Here is a 13,682-nt window from a genome sequence, read left to right as displayed (position 1 = left end):
TGTTTTTCAAAAATATTTTAGGAATTTTATTTTTTATAAAATTTTTTAATTCATGTATTAAAATGTATACCAAGGCAAAAGAAATTATGTGACTTGTATCATAAATTTATAAAACTAAGAATTTTCAAACCATACCAGACACATACAATGTAAAAAAAAATCCTTATATATACAAAATGCAATGTAATTTCCATTACAAAAAACAAAGCAAGGGAAAATGCTTGAAAATGCTCATCTGCAAGTACAAAACAAAATCCTCCCCTTGACTGACCACTTGAGCTGCCATGAAACATATAGCTCCCTCATATTGGGTTTCTCTTCTTCCCTCAAGTTACCTTGTCTTCTCATCTTTTTGATATTGCCTTTTTGTCATTACCTTTTCTTCCCATTTTTCTTTTTATTTGAAGACAAGGGCCAATCAAAGGTAAAAGCCAAATGTCTGTTCTATACTTTAACAGTCAAGTGGCTTTTAATTCCAAAAGTTAATACGTTATAGTCTGAGCTATAGTTTCTAAACATTGTATGCAAATCAAACTATGGTTTACTCTAAGTACATCATTTACATAATTTTTTTCATAAAATTAAGATCTTCACATCACATTTGCTGAAATCACAGTAAGCCTATAAATTAGTACCTCAACCCATCATAAAAAAACAAACAGCCGAACCTCCTTAACAATGTAAAAGATTGTATTTGTTATGACTGCCTCAAATGCTAAATAGTAATATCTAATGTAAAATACATCCGGAGTGGTCTAGGCCCCCTATCAATACCACATCTAATACACACCAACAACAGAAACTGGCTCACTGCTTACCTGTTAATACTAATATTCATTTGATTTACTTTCTGCTGCAGCAGCAAAATTCTTGAATTTTGGTTATTCTTATGTGAACCACATCTATTAATTTATTGCCATTTCCCTTAATAATGTATTGTCAGGCAAAAATGCAGCTTTAATGCAATTAAAATTCCTAATCAGGAAGTCAAAAAAGCTAGTTACTGATGCTGATATACTTTTTCTCTGTTAAGAGCTACCGTTCCTGATTAACCTTGGAGGGAGGGAGGGAAAGAGGGAGGAAGAAAGGGAAAAGAAGAGAGGAGAGAAGAATACCAGTTGGAAGACAGACCAGTTTCCAGATTCACGAGGACTCTTCTGTTACTACATAGAAAAGCATAGAGAATTGTCTCAAAATTCATCTGAGTAAACAGATGCCATTCATCTGAGTAAGCAGACTTGGAAGAAAATGATTTTTTACTATTTTATATTTCTTAGAAAAATTCTGCTAGAACATAATGAAAATTGGTCCTCTCCAATTATTCTAATTTACAAAAATTCAACTGTAAGAAAAGAAAAGAAGAAAGTTGAGGATTAAGCAACGTTGAGTTCAGGGGTGTCTGGGTGGCTCAATTGGTTAAGTGACGACTCTTGATTTCAGCTCAGATCATGATCTCACAATTCATGGGACTGAGCGCCTGCATCAGGCTCTGTGCTAAGTGTGGAGCCTGCTTCGGATTCTCTCTCTCCCTGTCTCTCTGCTCCTCCCCTACACACACACATATGCGTACGCTCACTGGCTCTCTCTCTCTCTCTCTCTCTCGCTCTCTCTTGAAATAAAAAAAAAATTTTACAAAGGAAGGTCAAGTTCAGTCAAGTAACAAGTCTCGTTAAAAACCAGAGCAAGTAAGACAGCACCCAACTCAAAGATTGATAACTAGAGTCCAGTGGCGGCACAGGGCTGCCATTAGCTAGTGAGAAAAAGGTAGTCCTATGATTTTTGCTTCACAAGAACTTTTGAAATCCAACACTCACTTATCTAGTGAATTTAAGGAAATGCTGCAAACTATGCACACAAACATAATATTTTTAAAGCAAATTTAAGGGGTGCAAATAAGCTCCAAGATTGTAATTGGGAGAACTATATCCCTTGGGGTAATGTGGTTCAGAAAGCAGGCCTGCTACCCTGAGGCACAGCCTGCATAATAATAGCATTAAAATACATATTTCCTTCAAATTATTCTCATTAATTATGTCAACCAATTTGAATGCATCAAGAGAGAATTTTACCAACAGTATAACGAGGTACATATTTACATTTTCATTTGCATCTTAAGGACAAACTGTTAACAATAATGATGATGATTATGAAAAACAAGATTAAAGGTGTGTTCGTTTGGGAAAAGGCTACATTATTCACCCAACCACAAACACTTTCATAATGAATGCAGTACTGCAAAACAATTCACAGCTTTATAAAAAGTCGAAATACAGAAGTTTCAATAGAATTTTTTTCCAATTCAAAATTAAAGAGTTCAACTACATTATTCCTTAACTACTTTACTCTAACATCTGTAAAATATATAAAATACCAAGATTATCAACAGTCACATATGTTTTGAAGTCAGGAGACACGTGTATTTTCTTAAGATTGGTTCCATTTGTGTAGAAGGTCTGTGAGGATTCCCCAGTGTCAACACTCCACCACTGTTCAGAGAAAAACAAAATTCTCATTAGACTGGTAATTACTCTGTGTGACAACTGCAGTTAGTGCCAGCCAGGTCCTTCACCCTATCATCTACCCACTCCCAAACTTCGGCAAACTGTAGGAAAAATGTCTGAGGTTTAGTATTAACAACCTAGTCACTATTTCCTGATTAATCCTGGTGACTGCCCCACAGTTATGCAACACCTAACCCCACTGCAAGGTATGCTGGAAAAACGTGCAGCCTACAGAAAGCTACAAACACAAGGCTATACAAAGTAAACTATGGCCATGACTGCACTGAACTCTGCCGCCTGCATATCTTTCTCAGTAGAATGAACAGAATAACCCTGTTTTCTTTAAAAATGCCCCTTTGCAGGTGTGCCTGGGTGGCTGAGTCAGTTAAGCCTCCGACTTCGACTCAGGTCATGATCTTGCAGGTCATGAGTTCAAGCCCCGCATCAGGCTCTGTGCTGACTGTTCAGAGCCTGGAGCCTGCTTCAGAATCTGTCTCCCTCTCTCTCTGCCCCTCCCCCGTTTGCACCTTGTCTCTCTCACAAATAAACATTAAAATTAAAATTAAAAAAATTAAAATGCTCCTTTGCAGACAAAGACTGGTATTCTGATAGACACTGAGACTATTTCTTATTATAGGACACCAGACAGAATGTTCTCTCTACTGAATCTTCATTTTTAAATTTTTTTAATTAAAAAAAAAAATTTTTAATATTTATTTTGAGAGACAGAGAGAGACAGAGCACAAGTGGGGAAGGGGCAGAGAGAGAGGGAGACACAGAATCTGAAGCAGGCTCTGAAATGTCAGCACAGAGCCCAAAGCAGGGCTCAAACTCAAGAAACGTGAGATCATGACCTGAGCCAAAGTCGGTGCTTAACCGACAGAGCCACCCAGGAGCCCCAGCTTAATCTTCCTTTTAATCAGGATGATTCAAGAGCCTATGACCATGTTCCTCTATATAAGAGTCTATACATTTATTTGCTAAATAAATATTAAACATCTTAAATGCATGCAGCAGGTGCTCCGGCCAATCCTTCCTTTCTCCTCCTGATCACTGAATTTGCTCAAATTATAACAGTGTTTACAGCTATTTACCAAATGGAGATATTCATAAAGCTTACCCATGTATCTCACAGCTAAAATGAGGGTAAAAGAGACAATGAACATAAACACCTTTTGAAAAGGCGTCAGGTACATCAAGATTCAGAGTATCATGAACAAAATAATGGTGTCACTCATTTTTGTAACTGGGGGCAGTGCCTAACATTCTGTGCTTGACTGGGTAAACTATTCGTGTTTCCTCAGTAATAGTAACTGGTAAAAGTATACCCCATGGACTTTAGTAAACCTCACTAAAGCAACTTGTAGTAACTTGAAATTTTCCAGAAGTGGTGATTTTGCTTTAAAAATAGCAATGTAATCAAGACTGCACAGCACACATTCCACCTACTTGAGAGAAAATTCATTACTTTCCATTCCCCTAGAAACAAATCACACAGATAGTAAGGCCCTTAAAGATCAGCTAGATCAACTGCCTCATTTACAAATACGGAAACCAGGGTTCTTAGAGAAGAAAGGCCTTGTCACCTAAGATGATACTGCTAGCAGGTGGCAGAAGCAGAACTGTTTCTGGTACCTAATCTAGTGCCACTACCTTTCCCTCTACTGAAACAAACCACTCTGCTTAGAAACATTGTATCAAGCCACTAAGTTGAATATTGACTAAAAAACAATGACATTAAAAATAGCTAATATAGGGGCGCCTGGTTCGCTCAGTCAGTAAAGCGTCCGACTTCGGCCCAGGTCATGATCTCACAGTTCGTGAGTTCGAGCCCCGCATCAGGCCCTGTGCTGACAGCTTGGAGCCTGGAGCCTGCTTCGGATTCTGTGTCTCCCTCTCTCTTTGCCCCTCCCCACCTCATGCTTGCACTCTGTCTCTGTCAAAAATAAATAAACTTAAAAAAAATTTTTTTAATAAAAAAAATAGCTAATATAGGGAATTTTTAGGGCAATGAAACTATTCTGTATGATACTACAATGGTAGACACATGTCATTATACATTTGTCAAAATTCACAGAATGAACAACACCAAGAGTGGTACTAATGACATGCCAATGTAAGTTCATCAATTGTAACAAATGTACCACCCTCTTGATAATCTATGGACAGTGGAGGAAGCCTGTGCATGTGTGGGGGCAGGAGGTATATGAGAACTCTGTACTTTCTGCTCAGTTTTGCTGTGAGCCTAAAACTGCTCTAAAAAATAAAGTGAATTTGAGGCGCCTGGGTGGCTCAGTCAGTTAAGCATCCAAGTTGGGCTCAGGTCATGATCTCGTGGCTCGTGAGTTCAAGCCCTGTGTCAGGCTCTGTGCTGACAACTCAGAGCCTGGAGCCTGCTTCAGATTCTGTGTCTCCCTCTCTCTGCCCCTCCCCTGCTTGTGCTCTGTCTCTCTCAAAAATAAATAAAACATTAAAAATTTTTAAAAAAGAAATAAAGTGAATTTTAAAAAATATCTAACATTTACTCAAGGTACACTATGTGACTCTATTGTAAGAGTGCTTTACATGCATTAACTCCTTTAACCATCCCAACTCTATGAGCTAGAGTTTATTATTATACCCATTTTTACAAATAAGAAAATCAAAGCATAGAGAGATTAAATAATCTCATGCAAAATCACAAAGCTAATGGGTGGCAGAGACAGGCTTTGACTTTGGGCAATCTGCCCTGGCTCACTCTCCTGACTATTACATTCTCTTTCCTCTATATAATGGCACACCTGCTTTTATCACCATGTATTCCACATTTCAAACCAGCTTTCTTCTCGTAAGTATGAATTAATGTCGATTTCCTATCATTCTAACTTATGTATTCTATGGCATTACACAAGTAAACAGCTACATTATATTATTTTTTAACTTTATGATAGAAATAATTTTGAGGGCTGCCTGGGTGGCTTAGCTGGTTAAGTATACAACTCTTGATCTCGACTCAGGTCATGATCTCATGGTTTGTGAGATCGAACTCCGCGTTGGACTCTGGGCTGATAGTGTAGAGCCTGATTGGGATTCTCTCTGCCCTTCTCCCACTCGTGCTCTCTCTTTCTCAAAATAAATAAACTTTAAAAAAAAAAAAAAAGAAAGCATTTTGAAAGTTAAGAGCTTTTTAGCTACTGGATATCTACTTTATCCTACTGACATTCGCTTTATATAGCTTAGATTCTTTAGTAAACAGACTCAAAAGGCTCATTCCTTTGGACACTACAGCAGCTGTTCCTTTTTACTTCTAATTTGCTCTGTGCTTTTGATAGTCTCATTAACATGCTGAGTAGATACAGGCTGGGCTATATCATAATCAGTTTAACCATGCTAGTAATCAAACCAGAGGGAAGAACAGCTTGACTGTCATTAAATATACAGACTGAATGTATGGGCTATGGGTTCTTACTCCCTTAAGACATAGCCTCTACAGTACAGACATCTATTCTGTTGCTCTATTTCAAGGTTCTCCAAGAACTCTGGGAATCCTGTCATTGATTGCTATACACCTTATAAGCCAGATTCATGATTATGTGACAGCCTTCTCTGGGGCCCAGAGTATCAAATGGCATGGTCTCTAGAAACTCAGTGTCAAAGTTGAGCAGTTATGTTTTTCAACAGGTACTGGACTCAAGGCCCCCTGCTTCCAACCCAAAGATCACAATGCTGCTCCTCCAAGCATCATCCTCAGAGCAGACTAAGAGTCTCAGTTTATCTTTACATTAAAGGAAAATAGATGGTGACAGTTTCAAGATCCCTCCCAGTAACTAAATAAACTATACCAAAAAGGTATAGTTTAATGCAACATTTTATAAATAGCAGTGCGTTCTCAATGCAACTCAAAAAGTGTTTGTAACAAACATCCTCTGACAGAGCTAAAAACTGTCTTCTTTCTTATAAGGTACATTTTTATGTTGAGTAAAACTGTAATTATGTGGGTCTCATATAACCAAAAAATTAAATTCATTTATTCAAATATTTTTGAACACCTATACTGTGTTAGACAATTAATCAGAATCATTTCCTACACTTGGATTTTTTCAGTAAGAAATAAAAGTATTATAAGATCTAATTTATTAGGGATCTATTTTAAGTGGTCAGTACAATATATAGTATCTTCAACCCTTTCACAAGTGTACCACCATTCAAAAGACTCACTTCAAGCATCCCCCTCCCTACGAAGCCTCTGCTAACTCCATCTTTATGCACACATGTCCCAGAACCCTCCTATATTTTACAGACTATTTATTCACTATCTGCTTTCCCCAGACTATACGTCACTGAAAGGCAAAATCAAGTCTTAAAACTCTGTGCCACTTAGCACACAGTGGGCACAGAACACATTCGTACCGAGTGGATAAATACATGCAAGCACCAAAAAAGGACCCGGAGGCACCACAACACACGCAATGAACATCAGTTTCCTCATCTATAAGCCAAGGGTAATGAAATTTAAGCTTACAAAGCTGGCTTATGAGATGATGTAAGTAAAGCATTTTGTAGGCTATAAAATAAAGCAATATACTGTTGCTACTATTATTACAAATGCTACTAGTAGTACCTAAGAGATTTCACAGGGTGTCTGGGTGGCTCAGTCAGTTAACAGTCCGACTCTTGGATTCTGCTCGGGTCATGATCTCGCAGTTCGTGAGTTCAAGCCCCACACTGGGCTTTGCAATGACAGTGTGGAGCCTGCTTGGGATTGTTTCTCTCCCTCTCAAAATAAATAAATAAACTTAAGGGGAAAAAAAGGAAATTTCACAAATTTTTTTCACAAATAATTCAAGACTTTCAACCAAAATAGTTAACCATCAGTGGAAAATAAAATTAAGTTAAACACCCAACTTTCTAGTCATTCTGATCATCTAAGTATGGGGCAGTATGAGAGCTGTGTACAGAGAAAATCCCTAACACTATCATCAAAACTTCCAAGAGAACTGAGGAAAGTAGCCTTGCAGATCTGTCTCATCTAGGCCAAATGAGGATAACAGTCACTGCCCTTCCATTCTGCTGGGTTGTATGAGGCCCAACTGAGAAACAGGAAGTGAAAATAGCTTGGAAAGTAGTACACAGGCTGTTCTTTTCTTTCACAGTCTTTGAGGAACTCTTACCTTAAGATATCCTCCAGCAGAGACAAGCATTTTGCTATCTGGTGAAAAGCAAAGGTCAGTCACCCAGCCTCCATGGGTAGCAGCTCCTTCCTCTACTGAAATCGGAGCGCATAAATGAAGCAGCTCACCATTTGAGACATTCCATATCTACACAAACAAAATACACAATGCATTAACAAGGTCACCCAGAAGTTTTATATATCTATCCATCTAATCTGGAACATATTTGAAAATCTTTCTCAAAAATATAATTACAATTCAGTGATACCTTAGGAATTTTTTTAGATTGCATTCTCTCCTGTTCAATTTTTTAAATGCCACTCACTATAATAAAAATGTACTTATTATTATAAAATAATAAAATATTTATCATTAACCATATTCCAAAAAATAAAACAAGAGAACTTAGAACTGGTCAGAACACTGTGATCCTTTTCATTTAATAAGAGAATAATGGGAGAAGCAAGGAGTAAACAAAAAAGGCTTAACAAACTATTAAAAAAAAAATAGAATTCTAGGGCAGGATCTACCATGAAAAATGCTGACAGAGGTCATTCAAACACCTAAAGTCATTCAAACATATTTAAACACTAAATGCCTTAAGGTTTTACGTGTGTGTGTGTATACACACACACACATATATAAAGATACAAATATAGATAAAGATTATTTTACTAGATCCTTATGAACAACCCAATCACATATGTTAATATTTCCATTTATTTCCAGTGATAATTAATACATGGACTCTAATAAATGCACAACAGAATAAGACAAAGAGGCATAAACAGCAAAGGAAAATGACCAAAACCATCATTTGTAAATGTTTTCCTAGAAACATTTGATCCAAGAAAATCAAATGGACAGACTCATTAGAATTTAGTAAGATAGCTAAATATCAGAGATACATATATACAGAGAGAGAAAAAAATTAACAGCTACATTTTAAATAATCAAGGAAAAAAAAATTTGTTTAATGTACTAAAGAAAAAATTTTAAATGACATGCATTTAAAGAAAGAGAATTTGGGGCAGCTAGGTGGTTCAGTGGGTTAAGCGGCCGACTACGGCTCGGGTCGTGATCTTACAGTTCTTGAATTCAAGCCTGAGCCCACATCAGGCTCTGTGCTGACACCTCAGAGCCTGGAGGCTGCTTTGAATTCTGTGTCTCCTCTCTCTCTCTGCCCTTCCCCCAACACACTGTCTCTCTTTCTCTCGAAAATAAACGTTAAAAAAAATTTTTAATTAAAAAAATTAAAAAATAAATTAAAGAGAATTTGTTTCCTCAAGCGTTTCTGAAAAATGAAATACTCCTTCATAACCAGTAAAGGAGCCCTTTTCATCTAAGATGAGAAGTCAGAGCAAAATGAATGTTCCCAAAGCAGCCCTGCCACTTCAGTTGACATGGCATCTATTAGAACAGTACAGAGAAGATTGGTTACTTAGCCCTCAAGCAGGAGAATCTTAATTTTCCTGGAAAGACCATCTGATAATTCCTCTATTCCTGCAAACTGAATACTCTGTCATGAATTTTAAATCTTCCTTTGTAAAAAAAGAAAAAAAAAAGACGTTCTTCAAATACACTGGTTACTAAAACAGCCATCCCAACACCCAAATTTTTCCCATCAACTGCCCAATCCTTCTAACACAACCAGAGGCAGGCAATCCCATGAGGACTGTAATAGGCCACACTATAAATGTTGACTATCCAATGGATATAGTTCCATTAAGTGATTCTTTCAGTGCTCAAAAGAGCAGAATTTGCAATTCATTTATAATCTAGTTAATGATTTATAAATTATTTTATTCAAATTCTGCCACTATAAACAACCTTTGGTTCAGGTCCAACAATCCCAATGAATCATTCTCAAGCTAAAAGACAACCAAGTGCAAACAGCTCAGGAATTTGCATCCTCACATTCAGAAACTGTATTCTTTTTTTCTTCTTCTTTTTTTTTTTTAAGTAGGTTCCATGCCCAGCACAGAGCCCAACATGGGGCCTGAACTCATGACCCAAAGATCAAGACCTGAGCCAAGATCAAGATTTGGATGCTTAACTGACTGAGCCACCCAGGTGCCCCCACAAACCCTAACTCATACACTTCATTCTAACTAAAACTAATTCTTTCCTGCAGAGAAGCACAGCTGTGAACACACTGTGCACAGGAAATAAAGCAAACAAGGTCTCACCCAACCAGAACCCCAGGGCCTGTACTTCTCAGTCACATTAACAAAGTTCCCCCATGTGGTACAGAGCACTAACCAAAGCTACAGAAAGAGCAGCGCTTTTTCATGTCAGCAAACACCCTACCCTGATTTCTCCATTGTCATCTCCAGTCGCCAACAGGGTACTGTCCACAGAGAAGGCAGAGCAGCGCACACAGCCTTTGTGGCCCCTCAGCTCATGAAGAGGGGAAAGAAGTTCAAAACTCCAAATCTGGAAAGCAATTAAGATTGTTTAAGAATAGTAAATACACTCAAAATAAGTACCTGCAAACCCTGTCTTGGGGCTGACTAGCCATAAATTCAATCATATGGAAGTTCTAACATTCAACAGTTCAATAAATTTTCATTAGAGGCCCAAGTCTCAACTTGCAACATTGTTTTTTCCTTATCTTCCCTTTAATTACTTATGTTAACTTAAGCTCAAGGACCAAAATCACAGCTTCTTTAACTTTAGACGTAAAAGGAATAGCAAATCAGTTAAGAACAGTCTACAGAGTAGAGCCAACTTGAGTGTGAGTCCTGGCTCCCTTGTACTGACAACTCATATAAGTTTCTCTAGCTTTCGTTTCTGCACCTGTACAATTGGGTAATAGTACCTATGGTGTGAAGATTAAGTGAGATAATAGTGAAATTCTAGCACAAGGCCTAATATATGACAAGTGTTCTTTAAAGATCACTATCTTACTGTCTTGGCAGCCAAAATACTGTTTTTTTCTTTCCAATATTCTTTGTGGTTCAATGTCATCACCATTTAATAAGAATGTACTGTAATTGCCATGTTCCAGACACCGTGAGCTAAGAACTGGTGGTATAAAGATGAACTGGATACCCTCCCTGTCCTTGAAAACTCTATAATCAGGTATATAGACTTACGAATCATTAAGTGAATAGTTACATGAAGTAAATGCTCTAAGAAACTGGAGTAATCTGGAACACTGAAGGTAGAGCAGCTAACCCTGCCTGACAGGCAGGAAAGGGTTCACTGAAAAGCGGACATCAAACCTACCTCTGAAAGAATGAGTCATAATGCTTCGAGGTAAAAAAAAAAGATAAGTTGTGTCATGCCAAAGTGAACTGAGTGCACAAAAGATGGAGGTAAAAGTAGCCTGGCACAGAAGGAACAATGCAGCAGAAAGAGATGGTCAAGGGCAAAGGAGTCTGGCATAAAAACCATCAAGTCACAGAAGGTATTTCAACAGGAGATTCAGGCAGTAGTAAGAAACATAAACTGGAGGAGGCACAGACCAAAGAAAGGTTCACCAATGAAGGAGGAGACCAAATCTTATGGAGTGGGATAAGGAGGAGAAGAATATGCCAAGAAACACTGAGAAGTAATCAACAGAACATGAAAGACAGGACAGAGTCCAGCCAATTCCAAGGTTTGTAGTTTGGAAAAATGGGTAATGAGGTCATTAACAAAGATGGATAAAAAAGAAGAGAATGGATAGTCAATGTCCCCAACCAGGCAGCATTTCACTGGAATGTTATTTTCCAAAGTATCAACTTACATTAATTGCATAAACTTTTACAATGGATACGCAATTAAATGTAAATCCCTTTCAGTGCCTTTTCCCGCCTATAGTATATGGTAGAAATTGCATTTTATCAATAATAGATAAAAAAGTCATTAGTAAGGCAGAAATCAAAAGTCCTCAATGTTATTCATTTAATCTATTTGACACACTAAATGTCAATGGGCATCTGTCAAAAACCCACAAAACGGGACAGACACATAGACACTTACTATTTTATACATCATTTGGACTCATAATAAATAACCAATACCTAACTTTTATACATGCATATTTCAACTAACTGACCTACCTTTGCAGTCTTGTCAGCAGATGTAGATGAAAATTTAGTAGCATCAGGAGAAATATCACAAGAAAGTACTGTATCTTGGTGACAGACAAAATCTTTTTCTATTCTTCCAGTAATAATACTCCACACCTTCAAAAAGAAATACAGAAGTTGACACTTTTAAGAACATTTTGAGGGCACCTGGGTGTCTCAGTCGGTTAAGCATCTGACATTGGCTCAGGTCATGATCTCACAGCTCGTGAGTTTGAGCCCCGTGTCAGGCTCTGTGCTGACAGCTCAGAGCCTGGAGCCTGCTCTGGATTCTGTGTCTCCCTCTGTCTCTGACCCTCCCCTACTCACACTCTTTCTCTCTCCTTCAAAAATAAATAAACATTAAAAAAAAAATTAGAAAAAGAACATTTTGTATTACTGAGCATAATCATCTAGAATATATTATCTATAAAATAAGAGCTTTAGCACAATGGTTGTTCTGACCTCTTTAAGTGCCCTTAAACACACAGATGAAGGTGATCGCAGTAAACAGAAAACAGCCATGAGAAAATAGAAATTTAAAAATTTAGGTAGTTACTTACCACCCATCTGCTTTTAGCTATCACAATATAATCATTACAATATCAGAATACTTTAAAAACAAAAACAAAAAAACCTTGTGCTTCAAATTACCTTCACTGTTCCATCAAATGACCAGGAAAGCAGTCTTGAATTTTTCAAGAGCCTAAAGTCTTTCACTGTTTCCTGATGGGCTTGTAGAAAGACATATTCCTCTGATTGCCAATTCCACACCTGATTATCAAAGAAGTAAGTCTGTTATAACCCTCTTCCCATGATATCCCATTGGAGGAGTGGGGTAGTATGTGCTCAATAGCCTAACATCTTTTATCCTCATGGCATTTCAGTAAAATAAAGAAGAATACCGCTAAGTGAAATTAGTCAGGGAAAGACAAATAAATATCATATGACTTCACTCATATGAGGACTTTAAGATACAAAACAGATGAACATAAGAGAAGGGAAGCTAAAATAATATAAAAACAGGGAAGGGGACAAAACATAAGAGACTCTTAAATATAGAGAACAAATAGGGTTGCTGGAGGGTATGTGGGAGGGGGGATGGGCTAAATGGGTAAGGGGCATTAAGGAATCTACTCCTGAAATCATTGTTACACCATATGCTAACTTAGATGTAAATTAAAAAATACATAAATTATTAATAAAAAAAGAAAACCACAGAAGAATACCAAGAAAAAAATAGGGTGTTCCCATTTTAGAGACCGAGAAGAGAAAAGCTGGGATTAATTAACTTAAGTGACAAAATAAAATACGTTTCCTCCTAAATAAAACTCATTTTCCATGCCTGGGTGGCTCCGTCAGTTGAGCATCTGACTCTTGATTTCAGCTCAGGTCATCCCAGGGTCATGGGATAGAGCCCCATGTTGGACTCTGGGCTGAGTGTGGTGCCTACTTGAGATTCTCTCTCTCTCCTCCTGCCCCTCTCCCCTGTTCACACTCTCTCTAAACAAATTAAAATAAATCTTTAGAAAAAAAAATCACTTTCTTCAGTTTCTTGGAGAACAATTAATTACACCAGAAGATAGAGAAAAGCCACAATATGCTAGTGAGCTCTCCATCCGATTAAATTTTCCAGAGAAAAGTATCCCCATTACATATTCACAGTTTCCTAAGCCCCGCAAGTTAGGCCAAGACTGAAGATTATAGCTCCACTAACAAACAATCCTAAAGTATATATGGAAGCAGAAAAAGACCCAGAATAGCCAAAGCAATCTTGAAAAAGAAAACCAAAGCTGGAGGGATCACAATCTCAGACTTCAAGCTATACTACAAAGCTGTAATCATCAAGACAGTATGGTACTGGCACAAGAACAGACACTCAGATCAATGGAACAGAATAGAGAACCCAGAAATGGACCTACAAATGTATGGCCAACTAATCTTTGACAAAGCAGCAAAGAGTATCCAATGGAATA

At 37.6% G+C, this 13,682-nt stretch overlaps 1 protein-coding gene across 2 annotated transcripts in view; it reads right to left on the bottom strand.

Moving 5' to 3' along the window:
* APAF1 (apoptotic peptidase activating factor 1) overlaps positions 1-13,682 on the bottom strand; it is a 90,209-nt gene continuing 76,527 nt past the window's right edge. For both annotated transcript variants that reach the window (XM_027071030.2, XM_053226643.1), the window contains 5 exons: positions 12,361-12,480; positions 11,701-11,826; positions 9,962-10,087; positions 7,652-7,798; positions 1-2,486 (listed from right to left, as the gene is read on the bottom strand). In XM_027071030.2, the coding sequence (XP_026926831.1) occupies positions 2,340-2,486; positions 7,652-7,798; positions 9,962-10,087; positions 11,701-11,826; positions 12,361-12,480 (666 nt within the window). In that variant the 3' untranslated portion in view covers positions 1-2,339. The remainder of the gene's footprint in view (positions 2,487-7,651; positions 7,799-9,961; positions 10,088-11,700; positions 11,827-12,360; positions 12,481-13,682) is intronic.

This window comes from Acinonyx jubatus, chromosome B4, assembly GCF_027475565.1.
Source record: "Acinonyx jubatus isolate Ajub_Pintada_27869175 chromosome B4, VMU_Ajub_asm_v1.0, whole genome shotgun sequence".
In the NCBI taxonomy this organism is placed as follows: domain Eukaryota; kingdom Metazoa; phylum Chordata; class Mammalia; order Carnivora; family Felidae; genus Acinonyx; species Acinonyx jubatus.
The sequence above is the reverse complement of the archived record's forward strand: the minus strand, read 5'-3'. Positions and strand labels throughout refer to the sequence as shown.